Source organism: Diadema setosum, chromosome 21, assembly GCF_964275005.1.
Source record: "Diadema setosum chromosome 21, eeDiaSeto1, whole genome shotgun sequence".
NCBI classification, from domain to species: Eukaryota; Metazoa; Echinodermata; class Echinoidea; order Diadematoida; family Diadematidae; genus Diadema; species Diadema setosum.
Window position 1 is genome coordinate 14572607 of NC_092705.1, and position 24634 is coordinate 14597240.

General features: G+C 38.4%; 1 protein-coding gene across 1 annotated transcript in view; it reads right to left on the minus strand.

Moving 5' to 3' along the window:
* Positions 1 to 24634, minus strand: part of LOC140244550 (phosphatidylinositol 3,4,5-trisphosphate 5-phosphatase 1-like) — a 121439-nt gene that overhangs the window by 75161 nt on the left and 21644 nt on the right. Inside the window, exons 2-3 of the mRNA XM_072324176.1 lie at positions 21029 to 21095; positions 4592 to 4733 (exon numbers count right to left, since the gene is read on the minus strand). Of these exons, the coding sequence (XP_072180277.1) occupies positions 4592 to 4733; positions 21029 to 21095 (209 nt within the window). The remainder of the gene's footprint in view (positions 1 to 4591; positions 4734 to 21028; positions 21096 to 24634) is intronic.

The following is a 24634-nucleotide window of genomic DNA, read 5'->3' on the forward strand; positions in this document are numbered from 1 at the left end:
ACATAGGACACTGGATGGTGCAGATTTGATGGGAAACATTCACATGTAAAAAAAAAAATTAAAAGTGATGAAGAAAACTCGCATGCCATGTCAAAGCAAACAGCAGATAAATCACAGCCAAAGCAAGCTGCACAAAGGCTCAGTAGTTTACTGCAGCCCAAAGTATCAAACCTAATCATAAACCAATCAAAACCAATCATTTGGTAATTTGCAGTCAATTATTTATTGGCAACAAATCAAGATATCTTACTGGACTTGGACACAGTGCATGATAATTATTGCAGCTACCGTATATCATGGCTTTCAGAAATGATATCAAAATCCGCAGGTACATACTTTGCCACATCAGTTATCATCAGCAATCACCTACGTGTCCCAAAGACAACTGAATACATGCGAGTGTCGCAAACTGTTTTCAATCTCTCTCCGCTTCCGCCAGTCAGAATATTCCTCTCATGATTGCACTGACTGATAAAAATCCTTGATATCACCCTGGTGTCGCAACATCCATATTAAAATACTTGATCTAAAGTACCAGCAAAAGTACAACTTCACAGTTTCAATTTGACACTACAGGCTGACATAAAATGCCGCATGATGTATTGCTCAGCTGCACAAATGCAGTGCTCGAAGGTGACACATATCCAAGGTACTATCTACTATGTAGGCACCTTCTCAATTTACTTTTCTGTTATACCAGAAGGTTTCCAATAATACCAAAGAGACATCTAAAGCCCTGTTTTAATAGAGCCTTTCAAACTAGAGTTACTGCGACAATGTCCGGGTAGCATCCGGGTAGTCTTTTTTTTTTTTTAATCAATTTCATTTTTTGATAAAACGGGGCCCACGTCTTTAAGGTTGTTGTTAAATAAAAGGGAAAAAAAGAAAAATTAATGTGCTTCAGAATTCACTTCTCTGGGTTCAGTCACACTGAAACCCTCCGTGTCAACCAGTTGAGGACGAGATCCGAGTATACTCGGGGCAGGGGTCTATGGGAAATATGTGTAGTAGCAAAATCTGTCCGTCCTCAAAGGGTTAAGGTTGTCCATTTTACATCACAGGGAAAGTGCATATTTTTTACTATGTTCACGCTTAAATCCCTATCACTATATGCAAAGAAATAAACCCAAAATTCCCAACAACTACCTGGTACATAAATATTACAGTCAAGTACATTCAACCTCGATTCATGGCAAGGAAATGATGGACCTTGAAGTTGACAGTGTTGTAATGTAATACAGACAGCAGCAGAAAAAAGGCAACAAAGTAAAACAAATACAGAAAGTTCTGTTCCCTCCCTACCCTTTCCTTTAAACCCCCCACCAAACAATTTGGTTCCACCTCCATCACCACTATCTGTCTGCCCAGGAAATTGGCTGGTAATCAGTGGACTCATCCATTGAGCTCATGGGGGGTTTTCCTCTACCCCAGGAGGGTGAGTCCCTGCAGAGCTAACTAACGCTGGCTGATCATACCTGCTGATTGGGCGTCCCGGCTCTCATGACACCTGTCAACTGTCATGAGGTCCTCCGCTTTAAAGGGGAACACTTCATCATCACACTTCCAAGCTTCAAAATTTCTCGTCTGAACAAGGTCTGCACAATTATTTTTAACAGATCATTTGAAGGATTTTTATCGTTTGTTAGGAATGCAAATTAATTCATCCATGAAATTATCATGGAGATAAAAGTCCTTCAATATGGAGGTCCCGCAATTCTGTTTCTGCAACCATAACATACTGGAAGAGGGAAATTTTCTTCCTTGAGTAAATTCGGCTACAGTCTAAAACAGGAAGTTGTGTTCATCGAATACTTTTTATTTAAAAATGCCAACACTGACATGCTATATTTGCTTAGTGTTATTGGCTGATGTCAGTACAATGTTACAACTGGGAAAAGGAGATGCATGCTACACTCATTGTCAAAAATGGACAAATAACTACGATATTTGATGAAGTCAACAATACTTAGTCCCTCCAATGCATATATGTGTTTGTACTTTGCTTTCGGCCTGGAGAAATGGGGGCATATGACGACGTTCCCAAGGCCAAACAATAATCTCGTACGATCAGGCAAATACACCATAATAATGGACTTCCTATCAAGGTCTCTTTGTATGGTCAAAGTATGGTGTCGGTCACCCCGTAAGTACTGCAGTTCAAGAGACGTACCGTCAACCTTCTCTTTGATGTTGTACCATCAAGTTTAGGAGGACAGCTATATTCTGTACTTGTTGAACTGTAATTTGTCAGGAAGTTGAAGCTGATTTATGAAATCACAGAAAACTTTGTGTCCATAATAACAACATATCTTTTGTGTTTTCACTTATACAGTTTGAAATTCTACCGATGCAGAAAAACTAGAAGAGTTGAGTGATTCAGCATGGAAAACTTGCTCCATATCAAACTTTACTTTGGCAGAGTGATTCATACCACACCAGGGAATGAGATAATGATGATCAATACTTAAAACTGCAATACCACATCATGTTCTTTAAAGTTGGCTGTAATGAAACGAGTGCAATCGCATGAGCAGAATACTGTAAAACACAATATTTTCGCGGCATGAAATTTTCACAAATTGGAGCCGACAGCCTTTTTAGCGGCATGAAATTTTTGCGAATTGCCTCTGACATTCAATGCATATAGTGTAGAAAAGAACTTTCATGTGCATTTTAATTTTGCGAATCTAGCGTCTCGCGAAATTCGCGGAATTAAAATGCATGCGAACATTCCTCATTTTACAGTAGCTCCATTAAAATCCGACCCAAACCAAGAAAGTTGTGGAATTCAAGATTTTCAGAAACATCATGAAACCGTGATAGTAGTATACAAATAATACTCATCAGTGAAAGGACTAGTAAGAATTATCTGTGCACACAAGATACCTTTGTAACAGTTTAGCATGCCCAAGGCCACAGCCGAGGGAGTTTGAACTATATTTCAAAGGTACAAAGTGTAGGTAATTTACACTATTAAATGCCCAAACAAAATGATGCCTATTATAGTATTTCCAATCATATAAAATGATGGAGTAGATCCTTGTCATTTGATACACTTAGCCTTTTTTACAAGTAAATGAAACAATGAAATCACACCCATTCCTGTAGGCCTACGAAGCCAACTGAATGAACAAAGTTATATCTTTGAGTAATGATACCTCTGAACAGTCGGTAGTATTGGTCATTTGTACCGGTCATTAGTAAAAAAAAAAATAAAAAATAAAAAATAAAAAAAAATAATGCCCACTAGGCATGCGGGGCAAAATGAAAGACTGGTCCCATGATTGCTCTGAGCCAGTCATTCGACAAAGATGCATATCACCATTTTATGATAGCAGTGTGCTACTCCTGCAACTTTAGATGAGGTGATAACAGCATGGCCATGCAAATCTCCCATTGACCTACACACAAATTTTCACTAAGTTTCCTGACAAGTTTTGTTTTCATAGGGGAAAGGACTATATTTTCCGAATCATTGAATTCTGGAATTCTGGTATTGCACTTTTACGACTTTCAGACCATGTGTGACATTCCTGTCAGTTACTGCAATAAATGATGTGACATTACAACTGTCATCAATCACACGAACTGTGAAAGGTGTCGCAAGGTCCATATTACAAATGATATACAACTGTACTCTGCGAGCTACGCCCTGTTAATAGCTCATAATGCCATGATCTGATCCTTTCCGGTTTGTGCAGTCATCAACACACATTCTATATTTATATGATATATGGTCCAGAAAAGACATTAGTATCGCAGTTTTGGACTTGTTTTCAGCCACCAAATTTTGACAGCATGTAGAGATAAGATCACTCTGTCAGGTTTTAAAACAAGCTTAAAATGTGGAGTTTCATTTGTCAACCCAAATGACATATTTTGGTCCATTACATGGAATCCCAATCTGGGACATTTTGTAGATTTTGAGCTAGGTGGTCACATTACAGTTCCTTGTATACACAGCTCTTGAGCTAACCCTCTGAAAACCAACTTCTGAAATTACTAACATTGCTACTATATGATTCTGACTTTGGTCATGAGGAGGTCAACGTCATAATGGCAACTACTTTTCTCATGTAGTGCATCTAACCTCTAGCAAGGTCTGTACACGTGTGACGTAAGGGAATGAAAAGGGGGAGTATGAGTGAAGAAAGACACGTTCAGCATTAGTGCGGTGACAGAATGCATTCTTGGGATCAGGATTTTCCATCTCCTTCGTGAACTGCCAACCTAGGCTTACAAGCTCCATCTACCTACTCCACCGAACGGTTCTATGACATTTGCTCCTGCGACAATTGCTCTCAAGAAATTTGTATCTGCATGCTTCACCAAACATAAATTCTACCCACAAACACAGCCCTCACCCTAATCCTAATCCTCACATCAAACTAAACCCAAAACCCTATCACAACCCTAACCCTAAGTCCTTGGAGAAAATAAGACCAAAGCAACTGTCACAGGAGCAAATGTCATATCACCTCCAGTACAGAGTATCAGGATTCAGAGTTATCAACTTTCCCTGTCTACTCCTATGGTCCGAGAGACACCCAAAAGGAGTACTTCATGATCCCCGGCCTACCAACCAACTCACCCGATTCTTGCTCCTCCTCATCTTTCTTGGCCTCTACCGGATGTTGGAGAGGACAGCAGAGACCGTTGTTGGTCACCGTGTAGCTGTTGACCAGCTCCGAAAGGTTGCTGAATGGATGGAACTTACTGTTTGGGTCTGAAGACTGCAGGATAGAAGATGTGCAGAGAGGGAGAGAGAGAGTATATAGAGAGTGTGTGAACATATACAATTACCAAATGCAAGCTACTGATATGAACTGTCAGTAGATGTCCAGAAATGCTTTCTGATCTGAACACAGATGTCAAAGACACCTTCCTTGCGAGCATACACTAAAGTACCACATGGCCATCAAGACAGAAAAAAAAGAATCCATTTTATATTCTTTAGATCACTGCACATGCACACTATTCAGACTTAACAACTTTGCAGCTAAAAAAATCCCACAAATGTTACTCATTCTCATGTCCTGTCAAACATAGTATCAATAATAAATCTGTTCTATCTATTATGATGGACGTATGACATTTCTGGAGGGCGATTCATAAAAATGCACTGAGGTTCAGGTTTGTCTTAGTTGCACTTAATCTATGGTTGGCCATCATCACACCCATTTAAAATCCCCCTGAAATAGAAATGGTATGCAGTGGCTAGGTACAAGGGCATGAATGGCCAGTCATAAACAAAGCCCAACTTACAGTAAGGTAAACTCAGTCTTTGTGAAACACCCGCCTTGGGTAATTAATTGCAGCAGGGCCCTCTCAAAGAGCAGTGAGAACATTGAAAAGGCTATCAGCAAGTTTTTGTAATTTTCTTCAAGATACAATTTTAGAATAATCTAACTTGTATTTAATAACATTCTTTAGCTCCTTACCTTAGAAGCAGCTACAAAAGGGCTTTTGCTCCGAGCAAAAGGGCTTTTGCTCCGAGCAAAGGCAACAACTTTCATGACCTTTTGACCTTTGACTATTGACATTTTGCCATCTACAGTAGATGACTGGACATACATTCACATCAATTTTCCAATTTATGAAAAAAAAAGAAAAAAACACCGGCACAAGATTCAGATTCAGATTGAGATTCAAGTCTGAAATGGTCCACGTAACTTCCAAATTTTGGTCTCCACTGGCTTCAAAAGCTTTGTAACAGGCTGTGTCTGTAACAATCTTACTTGTTCAAGTCCTAAACTGAACTACCGTGTATATGAGTAAGTGAAACATTTTAATATCTGCAAAAATAGGCACTCATATCACTAGTTTGTTTAATGCGCTGCCAATTTGAATACATACATGTGTACTATTGATAGCATTCGCATTTTTAGGACTATGACTCTTATCTTCGCAGAATCAGATGCTGGGTAGTATGCTGAGGAGTAGTTTCTGACACAGGCACTATAATATTTTTAAAGATGTCATACATGCAGTCAACCTTCTTTATCAATCCATAATAATGAATGGATAAATTACCCAAGGGATATGAGATGACACACTGTGTGCTGTTACAAGCAACCACACATGGGATCATGTCAGGAGTAGCTTCTTTTGTGGGCCTTTAGAGCAGAATGACTCACAAATATCATCCTCCAAGGAGTAATTTACGTAAGGGAATGTGTCACTGAACACATGTAGTGCACTATGTGAGTTGGGGGATTCCCCCACCACACACCATTACTCTTCCTCAGTCTTCCACCAATGGAGAATGAATGTAGGAGTACAGCGAGTGGGTGAGGTACAGGAAGGGGGGGGGGGGGATATGCTGTTATGCCAAGGTGGGTGAAGTGAGGAGGTTCAATGCCCAGCCATTATTCATTTCATGACTCACACATCAATGTAGTCAATATGGATTGCTCATCATACCCAAAACACCACTGCTCCAGCTACAAAATCCTTTCCCAGCTCATCTGTAAGGAGAATTTTCATCCAAATATTGTTTTATAACCCACTGGGAGGTATACAGAACATTGTTTTATAACCCACTGGGAGGTATACGTAAGCTCTGACGTCAGACCCTTAGTTCAGGGAGTTGCACCTGATTTAGTGTGTATTCAAGCATTATTCTATTTGAGGGCACAGTGACTTTTCTGCCACCTAATAATATGAATCATCCATTTGAAACTATGCACAAAAAAAGCATTTATGGGAGTTGATGATTCATGATTAAAAGGATAATATACTTTTTACACCTCCTAAACATGAATTAACCCCATTTGTAATGTTTTAGAAACAAAATGATCAATCTGACACATCTACTTTTACATTGTATCCTAGTATATAGGTGATTTGAATGAATAATAGATTCCATTCAATACAGTTCAATTAAATTATTTAAAATCAAATCAAATCAAATTAAATTAAATCCAATCCAATCCAATCCAATCCAATCCAATCCAATCCAATCCAGTCCAATCCAGTCAAATTCATTTCAATTCAATTCAATTCAGTTCCTTTCAGTTCCATTAAAATCACTTTTAATTCAATTCCTTGAAAAGCATCTAATGAAATTTCAACTGTGGACCAACAACACATTTCAGCAGTATCAAGCTCATCAATACTGTGTAAATGGACTTGAAATTCTGTGATGATGTTCAAATAAGAAACAAAACAAAGAACTAGCGGACAAACTAGCAAAGTGTCTGAGGGGCTGATATTCAATTTTCATTGCAGACTGAATCAGCTACTGTATACGTCATACATATCTAGCAAGTCTAATTTTCACGAATCTGGGCTTCCCAACAGTTCCGGAAGTGGTTAAATTCACAATAGTGGAGTACAGGACTGAACAAAGAAATGTATGCTTGCACGTCTTACGCACGTCAGAATCAGAGTTAATACTTTCATGAGTTTTTGAAATCACGAATAGCACCTGACTCACAAAATTCACAAAAATAAAAATTTCGCGAAATACATGCCGTATACAGAACTTGTACAAACACACAGCACTCTGGAGGCCATCCCACACAGAGGAAGTATACTGTGACTGACAGATTGAGCAAATTCGTTTCCATGACGAAATGTCTTGCGCACATGCGTCGAGGGGGAAAGCATGAATGTGTCATAGCCTTCATGATGAGATTTTTGAAATTCATGGAATTGGATTAAAAATCTGACATCGCTAAACCATTTGGGGAAAAACCACGGATACTCGAGTTTTCCCTAAACCAACTGTTATGTAAGAATGACAAGTCAAGATAGATTTTCATTTGTCAACTGAGTCTGGTATTTTGAGTGGGAAAGTTGGACCCGCAAAAAGAACACATGACTGTGTCAAGACTGCACATATATATGTAAGTGGTTTTAAAAGATAACACTGAAAGATAAAAGCATTATGTGAGTCTAATTGTAATATGACTATCAAACCAAAGATAGGTGCTACCATCATATTGCCAAGGAATATTTCCGATCTCCATCTTTCAGAGTTTTACAAGTACAACTTTACACTGTAGCATAGAGAGATTTCCTACAAAAATCAGAAAATTTATCGCATTTGCTCAAAGGTTTAAAGAAAAGCAGGAATGAAATAATATGAATAAATCATGCATTTTTTTACAACCTATTATATTGTTTATGTATTCAATAGCATGATATGTTTGGTACTTACATCTTTTGTTAGAAATGAAATGAAATGAAATGAAATGAAATGAAATGAAATGAAATGAAATGAAATGAAATGAAATGAAATGAAATGAAATGAAATGAAATGAAATGAAATGAAATGAAATGAAATGAAATGAAATGAAATGAAATGAAATGAAATGAAAAGAAATGAAATGAAATGAAATGAGTAAATTGATATGGTTTTAATTCAGTTATCATTCCTACGATTTCACAATGCCTAGATAGCATGAAAGATTTCCTTATTACACATTTGAAAGGTGTATACTGCTACCAATGTAATGTTCATTGTCTTTCCTCACAGGTGTACTCCAGAAAGTGAACAACCATTTGCCCATGCTATAGACGTGAGTCAACCATGTGATTAATAGCCTTGAAACAGAGAATGGACATCACCTAATTATCTACCGTGATACACTAATGGTTTTGTGTACCAGTTGATAATGTTCAGAAATGAGTCACATTTAGAGCAATCACATTCACATACTTGCCAACTTTACTCCATTCTGAGGGGACAACACCACTTTTCAGAGATTTGAACTGGCTACTCATATTTTACTATAATCTACTGATTTTTGGCAACCTACCTTAGAACTTATGAGGGAAACATAATGAAAACTCCATGAAATTTCTTCTTCTTTTTTGAATGAAAAGTACACATTACCTTGACTTGTTACTGACATAGTAAAATGCAGTATCATTCCTCCTGCAAATCTGAAAGGTGAGTGAAGTGCTCTTTCATAATATGTGAGAAAATTTGAAAATTTGTTGAATTTTCTTGATATTTTCTTTATATCATTACACATATGTGACATCACAAATGTCAAAGCCTTCTTTATCCAGTGATGGCCGCATCAAAACTTTAAAGTTCCATAACTTTTGAACAGATTGTCAGATTTTCCTAAAACTTTCCCTAATGTGTTTGAATGATGTTGCTGCATCTACTCAATCCACATATATGTGGGTGAACTCCTGTAGCAGAGCAAGCAATTACTAGCGACCAACTACTGAAACTGGGCAGCTACAGAATTTTACCGGTGAACAAATAACAAGTTGAAGCTGCGGGAAGACGTCTAACTGTCACACAAGGAGGGGGGAAATTTCTCCCCCTGTTTTGGAAGGGGGAACTAATCCTTGGTGATTAGATGGATTTACACTAACCCATGGAGGTATGTGCATCCAACAACATGGGACAGGGATATAGAAAATAATGAATGGGGTAAAAAAAAAACACGGAACACTCTGGGATGCACCAACAACATGGCAGGAAACAGGCAGGCCGCAGCACACTCACACGTTGCACTCAAAACCAAAAAACAGCCGAGAGTCAAAAACAAGCCCTCACTCAACCACACTGAATAGAAATCAATTAACTAATTTTGGAGTAGTCTACATGAAACACTAGACCTTCAAGCAAGGAGGTGTGGCTGGCATAAGGATAGGGCGGTGTAGTCTTGTCATAGGCATTCAACAGACACGAGACGTGATATTTTAAGCAACAGGTTAAGGGTTGAGTCAGCAGGCGTGATGCACATGTGAAACTTCTTCAAATTGGCAGTATATTCACCTCTGAGCATATTTATTTTAAGCCTGTAGTATTTCATAGTCTGACATTGGGGCTACAAACAAGTATGTAAAGTATTGCTGGTACTTAGTTTCTGACATTGTATGACAAACTGTATATGCCATATATTTTGCACAGTTTTAATTTTTGTGAATTTCGCGAGTAAGTTGCTTTTTGCAAATTTAACAACACACAAAAATATGAACTCTGATCTCGACATGAACAGGCCATGCAAGCAAACATTTCTCCCCTTGTTACTTGTACTCCATGATCATGAATTTAAGCACTTACAAAATTGTGGGGAAGTCCAATCAAAATATAAAAAAAAATTAGACTCGCTACTGTAAAGCAAGACATTTTTTTTTTGCAGTGTGAAATTTTCATTCTTACCAATCAATACCTGAACACCTACAATATTTCCTAGCTTAGAAATTTTCAAGAATATGGCACTACACAAAAGTAGTGAAAAAATAATGCCATATTTCTAAACATGCTAAATTATGTACAAAAATATTCTTGTCCACAAAATGACACACAAGTGAAGTTGAGTAAAATTTGCCCAAAGTGAAATTCATTTCTAAAAAAAGTTTCCAATTTCACATTAAATGGCTTTCTATAATAGGTGACTTCCTTGACATGTTGTGGTTGCAATGGTTGGTTTCACTTCCCTCTGATCATGAATTTTCACCAACATCACTATTTACAAATTTCAGCAGTACTTCCACTTGGTTCTATATCATTTCGGAGTAAATCAAATGATGAATTAAATAAAGCGCCAATGAGTGAACAGTAACAAGGTGGGGTAACTGTGGTGTAGTGGATATGGTTCTTGACCCATTGGATCATGGGTTCAAACCCCACCTTGTGCATAAATCCCTGGCCAAAAATGTTGCACACACTCTGTTCCTCTAAGGCCCAGAGCCCTGTTTCATAAAGCTGTTCATAAAGTTACGAACAACTTACGAGCAACTGGTGATCAGTTCTGATGTGCTATACTTATCAGAATTTCCATAATTCAGCACAAGAACTGATCACCAGTCGCTCGTAAGTCATTCGTAACTTTACAAACAGCTTTATGAACACTCCCCAGGTTTGTAAATGGGTATCACTGATATCTGACCATGCTTCAGCAATATCATGAGGGCACTTTGGATGAGCTGTGCTTATACTGAGGGGACTGCCCTGGGTACTAGAAAAGCATACAGCGACGATATTAACTGCCGTGTTGAGTCCTGTTACTTACGTGGAACCGCGCGACCTTGGACCTGGCCCTAACTGGGTTGGTCCTCCTCCGCGGTGGGGGGACTGGGGTCTTGCTGCGGCCATACTGGCTCTGGAAGGCAAACTGGGCTACTGCTGTCTTGATCATGGTAGAGAAGTGACCCATGTACTAATCTTCGTATGCCGACCGAAGCACTTCACACATCAATGTGTCCGTCTACACAGTTTTAATGTCGCAACATCAGCTAAAAGAATGTCCTTGATTGTGCATCCTCCCCCTTCAGTCCAATGTTTCCAAAAAGGTATTGTTCTCTCATTAAAGTTTGATGTGGTTGCTGTTGTTTCCTGCTGTTCGGGGAAAACGAGTAACTTCCTCCTCAAAACAGTTGGTTACCGCTCACAAATGTTGCACATAACGCAGACGAGAATCAAAGTTACTGCCAAATTTTAGGGCTGCATGTCGCACACCAGCTCGGTCTTTGTGTCGCGTTGAAAACCAGAGCGGTGCCAACAGGAATGCTGTTTTCATGAAATGCACCCCCAAAAGAGGAACTGATCATTAAAATATCTCATGTTTCCTCATCAAACGTGTGAATGCAACATCTAATTCTCAAGATGTTCCACAGCGAGGTATCATCTAAAACAATCTAGCACTGTCAGAGCTGGAGTGACTGACGCAGGAGCTCATGAGCATGAGTTCAAACCCAACAGAAAATCGTAGTCGAGTCCTGCTCAATGCACCACGACATACTACAATTTCAAAGCATGAGCCACACTGCAAGCCAAAGAAGTCATTCCCTCACTCTGTGTAACATCAAATCAGCTAAAACTTCACAGCAATTGACTCTGAGCCAACAATGAAAAAAAGAAAGAACAAACAGTATCGCTGTCTGATTTTCCACTGCACTTTTCCCTGGCTGCTATAACCTTGACTTGATTTGTATAGCCCAGGGTATTAATCATCATACAAGAGTCCAAAACCTCTAAACTTTTGTTGTTGTTTTATTTGGTGGTGGTGGTGGGGGTGTTCAGTGTTTAAACTCCTATCTCCCTCTGCTTGCTCACAGCAAATCTGAAATTCGATAAAAGCTGTGTCTGCAATAGTCTATTTTCTCACTTATCTGGTCATCTCTTTCAGTCGATGAGGTACATGCAATTACTGTTGCAACGTGTGACAGCCAGACCGAAAGATTCACCAGATGCAATGTCGTTCAGTAAAAGTCAGTCAGTTTATATACGCCCTAGCACAGTGAGGCTTGGCTATATTTACCACAACCCACATAGCATCTGTCAAAAAATCTGCCATGGACTTATGTTCCTTTGCGAATGTGATTCCAAACACACAATGGGGGAAGATAAGCAAGGTTGTCCAGGAAAATTCTGGTTGGTTTCCGCCGTGGCCTGGATGTTCTAACAAGTTTAGCTTCGGTGAAACATCCCTGTGCACTGGCAGCCGCTTTGAACACATCTACAAATCACCACACTCAAAAGTTGAACTGTTTCTCATTCTAAAAACGTGCAGTAGTTTCACTACAAGTTGCATCCCTGAAGCAGCATCGAACAGAAGTAGAAGATAAACACAGATCTCAAGTCAAGTGGAATACTGGTCATTACTATAACATAATTTGCAAAAAATGACTATGCAAGTTGCCCCATTTCCTTCCGAGCGACATACTGTTGTCTCATCTGGTTCATGATTCAGTCCATTTAATTTTCTGAGTCACTGGTCGTCCCTCTTTAATACTCCGTGCCATAACAGTGTCACGTTGCAATGCAAATAGAAGACCCTCCATTCAGTCAATCCTGCTTGAGAGATGGACAATACGTCGCATTTCATTCAAGACTGCTACGATTCTTCTTTGCCCCATGCCGGTAGTTTCTATTCATAAAAATAAAGGTGGAACTTGATGTCCATGCATATATCCTCCAGATGGCCATCCCCAACATAAAAACCATGAACCACATCCACTGTGTCAAAGAAAAAAAAAAAAAAAAACTTCAAGAAGATAAAAAAGATCCACAGTCAAAATCCCACTCTATACAGCGGCGTTATCTGTAGGCATTCCCAACGATAGTGAAAGTCCATTTATTATTCTTGTCGTGAGACAGCTCCCGATAGATTCCAAAGCCGATTCCAGGCTTGGCGCAAGTGCATCCAACTGCAGATTCCGTCACAACGTCATCTGAGTGACTAAGATGAAGAAACTATTTCCTGAGAAAAGGGAAAGCACATGTCGCATTCTTCGCAACGAGAGAGAGGAATAGGAAAGACACCCTAGGGAGGAGTGCAGCGAGAGAAAAGTCGAGGCGGTTCGATGTGGAATTACTCGTGACGGCACAAATTGGGCTACTTCGAGCCATCCAAATGTCACGCCTGTTCAAGAACATCAAGCCTAATCATTTCCAAACTCGAAGACAATACCGGCATGGCCTTATCCATCTCAGACAGTCGTGCCTTTCCACTATTGTCTTGAACTTACGCTGATGAACAAACATTTGCGCTAAAGATTCAGAAGACATCTACAGACACCCTTCGGAAAGCACCACGGTGATGCCTCTTTCAACCACAATGGAGGGGGCAAACGTGTGCAATGAAGATCATTGCTCGGATTAATGTGCCAGAGAGAACATGAGACTTAGCAGCTGATGCCGCACAGGTCGCTGATTGACAAAGTTGTGACAGAGTTCTAGCGCAGAGCGAGTGACTAAGACGCTCCAAAATCCCTGTACCTGTGAAGTGCTCCCGACTTCCACCGTCACACACGGCCAACGTCACAGTCTGTGATCCGTGTTTGAAATCTGGTGGCGTAGTGCGCTCGGGGGTATTGTCGGTGCGTCACCAGGGCATGGCACACTGTTTGCCCGTGATGCTTTGCGCAAAATAACCTCTTGGGGGTCACCTAACAAGAAATGATTCGATGGCAAGCAAGAATCAAAGCCAAGACTGGGAAAAGGGATTCACCTTCTCCGCTAATTCTCTTGTGCCAAGACAAGATGAGAGAGTAGGTAGTGAGCAATAAGGTTTGCATTCCTGCCCAAAGTAAAGGGGAGGGGGGCAGGGTGAGAGCACAGGGCTGGCATGGGGGTGGGGGAGGTGGAAAGAAGCACACTGTGGTTAGTCACGAGAGGTAGTGAAAACCCCTCTTCGTTGGCAGAGAGCTTGCCATGTCACCACAGCACTGGCACGGAGGGGGAAGAGCCAGAGGAAGGCGATGGATTCGGGGTCTGTTGAGAAGGTCAATCAACATCAAGGGTATTGGAGGGAGCCAGGGGGAGGGGGAGAGGATGTTGGAAGGGGTGGGGCAAGGTGTGCTATTGTTTCAGTGATAAGGGAGGGGGGAGGGTTTTGGCAGAGTAAGGTCTGGATCACAATGGGAGTCCCCCCACTTATCCCTCTGATGGCATGCTCTCAAAAATGGAGGGGGTTGAAAGGATGAAATCTGTCTCTCTGTTTCACTAATGGTAACTATGCACGTAAATGCAAACCACTCCGGGATCCATTCTGCTAAAAAAAAAAAAAAAAAAAAGCTATCAAAATTAGCTACAATACTTTTTTTTTTACTACTACACTCTTACTTGTCTCCAGACCAATAAGTTTTAGCAGATTTAATAGCAGAGTCATTTTGTTTCTTGTTTGCTAGGTGAAATCATCAAATCCTAAATGCAAGCCATCATAGTATCGCTTCAGTTTGACCCAAAACACTTACTCCTCTTTACATTTGGATCTAAGTAACTAAAAAAAATTTCACAATGAATTTCGCATATTTTTCTAATCTGATTGTCAACTTGTTAACAATTATTAACATAAGCTTACATGGGTGAAAGATAGGAAATAAAATGTTCATATGTTTTATTTTTTATTCTGGTACCCTGGTTAAGTGTGGATAAAATTTCCACATGATATTCATCATTTGTGTTAAATTATTCCAGGTCCTCCTTGACACAAAGAAAAAGTCATGCTCTGAAGTATGTCATATACTGCAATCACAGAATTCTGTCAGTATTTTTAACACAGAGTTCAAGAGACAAAGTACTTTAACATCTTCTATTCAAAACATATCAGTTATCCAGTTGACAACAGTAACAAGAATCAAGAAAAGAAAAGGTGCAAGTTTACTAAACCTGGTCAAAAAAGTTATAAATTCTTTTAGTTTCATATATTTCACACGGCAGTGGCATTAGTAGCCATCATTATGCATAGAAGAATATGTCATCACCTCACAACACTGGTCTATGCCACGGATGTGAATAGTAAGATCAATTTTGGAATGAATATCTGAGCAACTACAACTTCCTCCTAAAGAAAAACTATTGTTTGCATTAATCATCGTTACAAAAATCACTTTTCATGTAATGAGCGGATTTTGTATTTCTATATGAATTCATGGGGGAAAATCAAAATTTAGTAAAGATTTCTGAAGCTGCCAGCAAAAATGCAACACAGTGACAAGATTATCACAACCTCCTTGTAATTTGCATCAGGGAATGTGGTTATGAATGCAAACACTTTGATGAAAACATGTAAACGTCTTCTCTCAAATTTCACATTTTAGAAAATTTGTACTTAAAATACCTTGATATTTCTATTAGTTTTGGTCTTATTCTTTCTATTACGTTTAATTCGTACATTGAGTGGTGTTACACTTTAAACCTTGACAGTGCAGTAATGGCAGACTCCACACAGGGATTAGAAATGCGGGGGCTCGAGGGATTGCGACAGTGATAATGCTATCCATGAGACGGGCTTAAAGACCTGACGACGTATTAATGCCGCAGCACTCCTAGTGTGCAACACGAAACATGCCGGGAGGAGGCAAATTTAGCCAGTCATTCCAGCATTCCAGAGGCCGCCGACAACTTTGAACCTGACACTAAGCTTTAGGTGCTGCACGTGTTTCCCCCATCGAGCTTTAATACGAAACATCAGCTCAGAGAGAACGGGGAAAGGGGAGGGGGGCGGAGGAGGGGGAGCTGGGAGAGGGATGGGGGCACAGACTTTTGACAGGTGGTGGGGAAGGGTACAAATCTTCACCTCATCAACTCTGGCTATGATGGGCCCATTCTCAGTGGGAAATATTGCGACACTCAAAATCATTTGACCTTTCCATTCACTGTGCAGCTAAAACTTGCAAAGTTACAGCACTGAAAAAAAAAAAAAAAAAAGAACTGTGAGTTTATGCCACAAAATTTGCATGTGCGTGATTGGTTGAACAGCCTGCCGCACACTACCCTCGATAATGACGTAAGAGGAGCCCAGCCAGCTAGTTACTCATTTCACACGTGGCCACAGGTATAAAAGTGGAAGTCATGTGATAAATGTATTTTTTCCTTTTCTGCAGTGACCACAGTCTGATACTAAAGACATCTTTACAGCAGCCATCACTACTGCAGAATCTCAATGAAAAAAAAAAATGACTTGAAAAATTTGACTGACTAACCAATGGGGAAAGGTAAAATCTCTTTCACTTATATTTATCTTCTTATTTCATTCCTGCTCACCCTGCACATATTTTTTTCCTACAGCAGTTCAGGCAGATGCAGGAAGAATCATTAAACTTGTCATCGAGATCACACACCAATATTTATGTTAGTAGTACTGGCAGTACTCCAAGTATCATGTATCATGTGTTCCATCCATAGTGGGATCTGAATAATTATCAACAATGCTTGGAATCGGTTAGACAAGAAGCAAAGGAATGGGAAAGAATAATGAGTAATAAAGTAAAAAAGAGTCAGTGAAGATTAATGTATGGAAGAAAAGTTTTCAAATGAAAGCAAAATATGCAGTAACAAAATCTACATACAGAGTATCTTTATTCAGCATGGCACATTAGTAGGCCTACCAAATTTTTACTCTAACACTTCCAAAACTAAACATAATACTTTTATCTATTGGTAACAGTCATGGGAATGTTGAGATTTTGATGACATGGAAAGGGCACAAGACATGTTGAGCAATGTTGAATGTCAAGCACGATGTCAGATTTGGGATTCGCTTGCCCAAATCAGTGGCTATTTTGAAAGGACTGATAAGGGAGTTTTAATGCCATGCTTTAAAGAAATCCCCTTCTTTCATGAAATGCAGCCTTGATGTGACTAAATTTAGATCATGTAATTCCACGTCCCTGAACTCTGTAGCACAGATTCATGGAGCTTTGTGTATTGATGGATTTAAATGGTCATGGCATTGTGTATGAGGCTTAGTAGGCCCATATATATATCTGACTTCTGATTCGTTCTGGATAAAGATCAAAGCTACAGTGGCACAAACTTTGGCTCAAACTTTGACTGGGCTTGACTGGAAAGATGAAAAGCTTAGAAAAATATATAATTTATACAATGGCTATATACTGTATATGATAAAATATGGCTTTTCTGTTCAATACGATCATCATAGCAGGGTCAAAGTAATAGGGGAAAAAATCATTGAATTGTCAGCCTGAGAATTACTTTGAAATTATAAGGAATTTTAGTGTGCATTTCAATTTTGTGAATTTTGTGAGAGCCAAGATTAGCAAAATGAAAATGCATGTGAAAGTTCTTGTCTACATTACGTGCACTGAATGCCAGAGGGAATTCCCGAAAATTTTGTGCCGTGAAGAATGCCATCGGCTCCAATTCGTGAAAATTTCATGCTACAAAAAAATCTTGCTTTATAGTATCACTTCATTAGTATCATTATTAGGGATTGCAAACAATATAAAATAGTAGATGAATAAATCAACAAATGAATGAATGCATTTGAATAAATGAATAAATAAATGAATTAATTAAGAAATAATCAAAGAATGAATGAACTTTTTTGGTCGTGATTATTTGTGAAGAGCTCACCCGCACATGTTATGAATGGTATGCTTACTTGTTTACGTCTCAAGGCAAATTCAAGATATCACAGCATGTACAGCGTGGTAGAAATAGTAAAAAGTGACATGCGTGGTGCATTGTAGGATAAAAAATCTTCTCTTTTTTTTTTTTGCAGTTATTGTTCTCACTGCACAACTTCACCTTTTTTTCTTTGCGAAAAAAAAAATGCACTAATTTGTGCAATTTGGATCGCAACCCAAATCTCGCAAAAAAAAAAAAGGTATTATTTCTGTTCTCACTGTAAAAATTTTTAAAAGTCGCGATCATGACAGCGACAACAAAAAAAAATGTGTCATTTTTAGTGCTATGAGAACGGCACTACAGCTGAATAAATAAATCACCTTTGTCATACTCTATCTCTATCACTACCAGAAAGAAGAGTATGAAAAATGCAGCAATAGAATTGAAGCCATGCCTTGAAAGAATGTAAACCATGTCATCAACTCATGCTGAGGGAGAAAAAAAAAAACAGAACTCTTTTGGAGGAAAGTGAAAAGATTATCCAAGGCCAAGGTTGGAATTTCATGTGTGCAAGGCTACAGATTAACCAAGGAAACAGTTGGCACAAATTTGATATCTCCAAGTACATCTTTCATTTATTCTTTTCCAACGTCCTTGCCTTGCTGTTCCTTTGTATTTCCTGTCTAGCTTTAAAACTGATGACACTACTGCCTTCCCCTCTAATTTACCCACAAATTCTGTTCAGAGATAACATATCCTGGCAGATCACTAGGTTTCAAATTTCACCTGAAACTTCACGCACATTTAGCAAAACAACAACAACACCCAAATCCTCTCTGTGATTTTAAAAAAAAAAAAAATGATAATAATTGGGAATGTGATGTTGCTTGAAAAGGAAATGGAAGAAGTAGGTACCTTGTGCATGTTGGTGTATGATTTGCACCTGAAAATCAACCTCCAGACCTTTTTTGCTACAAATGTGATACATTCCTTTCTAAAATGAACAAGTTTAGAAGACAACCATATATTACATTTGGGTAATTATGTATGTCCCTTCCCCCATTGTAGCAAGTTTATGAAAAGTTTCACTCTTGCCCCCTTTAATACTTTCTCTCTCTTTATCTCTCTTACAAATTAAAATGAAGTTACATGAAAGGAAAAGAGCAACATTTTCTAACACTATGGTGGGCTAGATTACAGGAACTTCCCAAGCCACTAAAAGTATTATTCTTTGTATTTCCACGAAGATACAACCGGCTCACTAACATGACAATGGGTAAAAACCCAAGCTACACCAAGAATCATCCACATGACTCAATCAAATGCAAAGTCAGAAATGGAAACAGCTATTCAGATAATGATAACACTATAAGAAATACAGCACTGAACTACCAATTACTGTACTTCTGGGCTTCAGCTACAATTCCTATGATCTCACTGAACAGCTCCCTCTTGAGTTCAGACATGTAACAGGTTATGGTTGTTAATCAGTATTTGGAATTTGTTCATTTGCATAATGTGTGTGGAGTTCAGTGCCAATTGCAGTTTTCTTTCATTTCGTATTGTCCTGTCCTGTCCTGTCCTGTCTCGTAATGATTTGTTTTGTCTCATTGTGTCTTTTTTACTTGTCACAAGACAAGGCCTTCAACATTTCAAGCAGGGGAAAGATCTTTAGGATAATTTATAATGTGAAACCTTACATACAACCAGCCAGCTCTGCATGGTTTCCATTTATGTTGCACTACTACAATTGGAGCAATACTGTATGCAGAATATTTTGCAAGGTTTTTATTTTCACAAATTTCGTGAACAGGGTGTTATTCATGAATTCAAAGACATGCAAAAAAATATTGACTCTCATCCTGACATGAATGTGACGTGCAAACATACATGTATTTGTACATTTCTCGTTTAGCGTACTCCAAGCCTGTAAATTCAACAACTCGCGAAATCGTCGGGAAGTCCCAATTCACGAAAATTTAGACTTGCTAAATATATGCCGTATACAGTACACTAACTCTGTCAATGCTAGGCTGCACACAGTCATGGTTCTAATTCATCCTGGTATATTCCCACCATGAGTACATTTGTAGTTGATTCAACTTCACTCTTTTAACCACACACACACACACACAACCCCCAAAGTTTCCTGACCAACAAGGAATAACAACATACTAACCATGTGTACATTAATCTCTAGTTTGCTGTTTGGTACCTACTCACATTTACACTTCGTTATTCCAAAGATTTGTAATTCTGAACATGATACAACATTTATTATTCCAAATGTTTGTTTTAAATCTGAAAAAGAACAGTGGTTTATTACTCCAAAGTTTTGTTCATCTGAAAATAAAACAGTTTTTTTTTTTATTCCAAATGATCATAAGCATGCACCTTCTAATTCATTTTTTTTTAATCAATAAATCATACTTCATCTTCATTGAGACTGTCAAACCTTTGGAATAATGAACCTTATTTCATTTTTATATTAATAAACCTTCACATTAATGAATCATTTACATTTCATTTCAGACTAACAAACCTTTGGAATAATGTCACAAATATTTGGATTAATGAACCCTATTTCATCGTCAGATTAAAAAACATCAAGGTATATCGAATAAGTGTGTTTTATATAACAAACTTTAAGAATAATGAACCGTATTTCATTTTTGGAATTTCAAACCTTTAGAATACCAAATTTTATTTGAATTTTGGAATAGCAAACCTTCACAATAATGAAACTTATTTCATTTTCAGATTAATGAAATTTCAGAATAATGAACACTACCCACTGGACACAAGTATATCGTGTTCTGGTAGACAGGCTAAAATTTGTCAACGGGCACATTGATTCACTAATGATTTTGTCCATGTAAATATTGTCTGCGCAGGCCATGCCAAATTTAGTGCAAAATTGGAGAGCAACATGTGCAACTTGTCCCACACATCATACATTCATAATTAACATAAACTCTTCTCCCCTATTTTTCACTGATAATACTTTTAATTTTTAGGTTAAAAAAAAGGTGCCAATTTTCGGAAGACAGCCATCAGAAGTAACATTTATTATGTTGAATATATACGTGTCAGTCAACAGATCACAGCTTATCAACCCTGGTAAATAAATTCCATAATCAACCAACTCTCATCAAGAGCATATATGTAATCTGAAATAATTTTTGTTTTATATACTTGAGAATCATTACTATGGCAGCAAAGATCGTGTCATGAACTCACCTTCATGAGGAATCCTGTGCCATCAACGTTTGGCACAATTCTGTACTGATATATCCGGCCATCACATCTACAGAAAACAAGTTTGGGAGAGAGAGAGAGAGAGAGAGATAAGTGATAATTCGCCATTAAGTCATTCTCCAATATGTCATTAGATCATGTACAAACTGCACACCCTATATGCTTTTACCCTCTAGATGGGGCTATACTGATGTCACTGTGAAGTTGATGAATTTAAGAACCACTGTATGAGAATTCAAGTTGTACACTAGATATATAATTCCAATAAAGATATCAGTTTAACGCTGAAAAAAAAAATCAAGGGGAAAATAATGGTATCATGCTTGATGCTTGGCATAAAAGCAAACCAAATGTATTTCACTAGAATCCTGGATTTTTGAATGGGAGGGGTTGAGGAAGCTTTTGTTGTTGGGTTTTGTGTGTGGTGGGGGATAGATTTAATGACACTATTACAATCATTACTATTATCATCATTATTTGCTCAAACTCTGATCAGAGGTTCATAAATCCAGACTGCACAAACAGTGTCTCTTGTCATTAAAGGAACTAAGCAGTGTAAATGCATGTTGACTTGTGTTGTTTCATGACACCCTCAAAATCACTACGTGGCCAAGCGAATCTGAATACATATTTTAAATAGTAATTCTTCTCATATTTTTTTTTCAGGTAACTTGGATAAGCCAACAATTAAAAAAAAAAAAAAATCCCTCCACACCAAGATTCTGCATGTGACATCATCTGTCAATCACTGCTGAAGTGCTATCAGTCATGATTAACAATTTAAGAAACTAGAATGCACCTTCTCTTAGACCAAACAAAACTTGCATGTTTACAACTTGTTACTATACAAAACTGATTAATTAACAAAAGACAATGAAACATGGAAGTTATGCTCAGTCTCGGGGAAGGTGCATTCCAATGTCTTTTCTTAATCATATTAGTACTTTACTAGTGACTGGCAGATTATATCATAGGTAGAATCTTGGTTTGGAGGGGGTTTTTTGGTTTGTTTGTTTGTTGTTGTTTTTTGCAGGTGTATCCAAATAATTTGAAGAAAAAAATAGAAGAAAAACGAATATGAAATATATGGCAAATTTTTAGATATCATCTTAGTCAGATATCAACATGTGATGATCAGGGTATTATGAATCATTACAAGTTTGCTTTTAAACATAGTTCCTTGAAAGCTGGTCCTGATTACTTAGCAGTTAGTGAAGGGCCATCGAATATCAGTTTAAACAGACTATTTCAGTAAACATACTGTCATTGTGTGCAATCTTTCCTTATTCATGAGCACACAGAATATTGGCAACTTAAACTTTGTACAGAACTACCAGCTATCATGATATAGATGCAGATACATGTATTGACCGATTCTGTGACGCGCTATGTGTATTTTTTGGCATGGGCGCAGCCATAGTGGGTGTATCAGCCGACCCCCCCCCCCCCTCCGCACTCCCCCACCCCTCTCCCTACATTAGCACGCGCGCAGAATGAAAAACTGCTTTAGCCAATAGGCGTCTCGTACTGAGTGCGCGAATGCTTGCTTAGCGCGCGAACCTTTGTTACAAGTGCGTGATAAACATGTTGCCCGGGGGTGGGGGAGAGCAGGGGGGGTCGGCTGATACACCCACTATGGCTGCGCCCTGTGCCGTAAAATGTCTGCTGCCCTCAACGAACCCGAATCGGTCAATATGGTTAAAGATGAAAAGGTCAGGCACATGGGCAGACTAAATATCATGTACCCAAATGGCATATTGGATAAAGACCTATTCAGATTTATATTAAGTAATAGAGTTTGTACACAGTTAAAGGCACTGTTTGTGCAATTTCATTTCCCATTTGGCAAGATGGCTGAATAGCCCAAAACCTTCACTACATATTCACTGTGTGGTAATGCATGTACAAAAGTACATTTCTACAGTATGGGGAACGGTGTTTATTTCAGCACCAAATAGTGTAATTTTACCATTTTAACCTGACCTTTTACTCTTGATCTTTCACCTCTGACCCAAAACTTCAGAGAGAATCAATGTCAGGCAATACATGTATAAGTACTAAGACACTTGAGCCATTTTGGAGATATGGAGGGAGAAAAGGGGAAATTTTATCATTTTAAACTGACCTTTGACCTTTAATATAACCCAAAACTTTTCCTTTAGAATCTAAATCTGGTAACACATACACTAAGTTTCATGAAAGTATACATTCAGGCATTGCAGAGATATGAGGGAAAAGAGTGAAATTTTAGCATTTGACCGTGATCTTTGACCTTGAGCATGTGTGTCCAGCTTCATCCACTCATACGCAATTGTACCCATGCCAAGTTTCATGTGTATACCTCAAACAGTTTTTAAGATGTAGCCCACAAAATCGATTATGAACAGACGAACAACCTGAAAAATATAATGCCTCTGGCACCACTTTGTGGCTGAGGCATAAAAATATCGAAAAGAAAATCAGTAGAATGAATTAAAATAAATTGCCAAGGACATACACACAACCAAATTGGATGATCTATTAGTTTTTGTGTTACTTTCTGGTTGAAGTTTAGCTACAGATTTGTTGAGTCTTTTAATCTGTAACAGTGTAGTTGTCATGCATTTTGGGTCTCTGTGAGGATACCATGCTCCTTTAAACAATGATTGAAGGGTTTTTTTTATGGCACTTAACAGGAGTTGATTGTTTCACATTGCATCAAACAGAAGCAAGTAGAACTTGGATAGAAGTCAGAGATCTAGAGAGCAGCATACATAAAATGAACGGCAAAGGATTTGGAGAGGGGAATTATCATACTTTTCAACTGTTATTCTTTCCAGGTGATATTGTAACCACATCCACACCGTGATATTCCTCCCAGTGGGAGTCACAAAAAAGGGTGTCTTATTTGGAAACGGGGTCACTTTTTCTAGTACAGGAAGTCATGAAATGTGTATCACACAGAGATACTTTGACCCACACACACTCTCCGTGTCACACACACTATCTGACATAGGCCTCCTTTGAACAGTTTCATACAGCAAGGGAATTTCCCTTTTCTAGTATTAAAGGGGAGTGCTTTCATACAATCATGTTTGCCAATACCAACAGACATTGTAAGAGGACTGCTGGGGTTTACCAGGAAAGTTCCCTTGTATTCTATGCAGATGAGCAACCACAATTAACAAATTCTTCAGGTTGTTACACTTCTTCTTCAGTAATAGACACCAAGATATCTGGTGATGTGATTTTGATGCAGTAGTTCACTTTACTTATACTCTTTATGTGCCACTGTGTAAACCCCCTGTGTGCCACATTATTCTAAGACTACAAGTAGGCATGCATTCCGGAAAACATTCTGTTTTGAGATCCATGTAAGTTTTTATAGATGGTATGTTACACTGGACATGCAAAAAGTAAAGTTGAAGAAAAAATGCTGAGATTTGATATGATGTAAATTTTATGAAAAACCAGATTACTTTTCTTTCAAATGATCAGATGCCAAAGCATAAATTTTGCCCTTGTAAACAGTAATTATTTAAACAGTGACTATGTAAATTGGAATTTACTTAAATACAAATCCAATAGGAAACACAGGTTGATATTCAA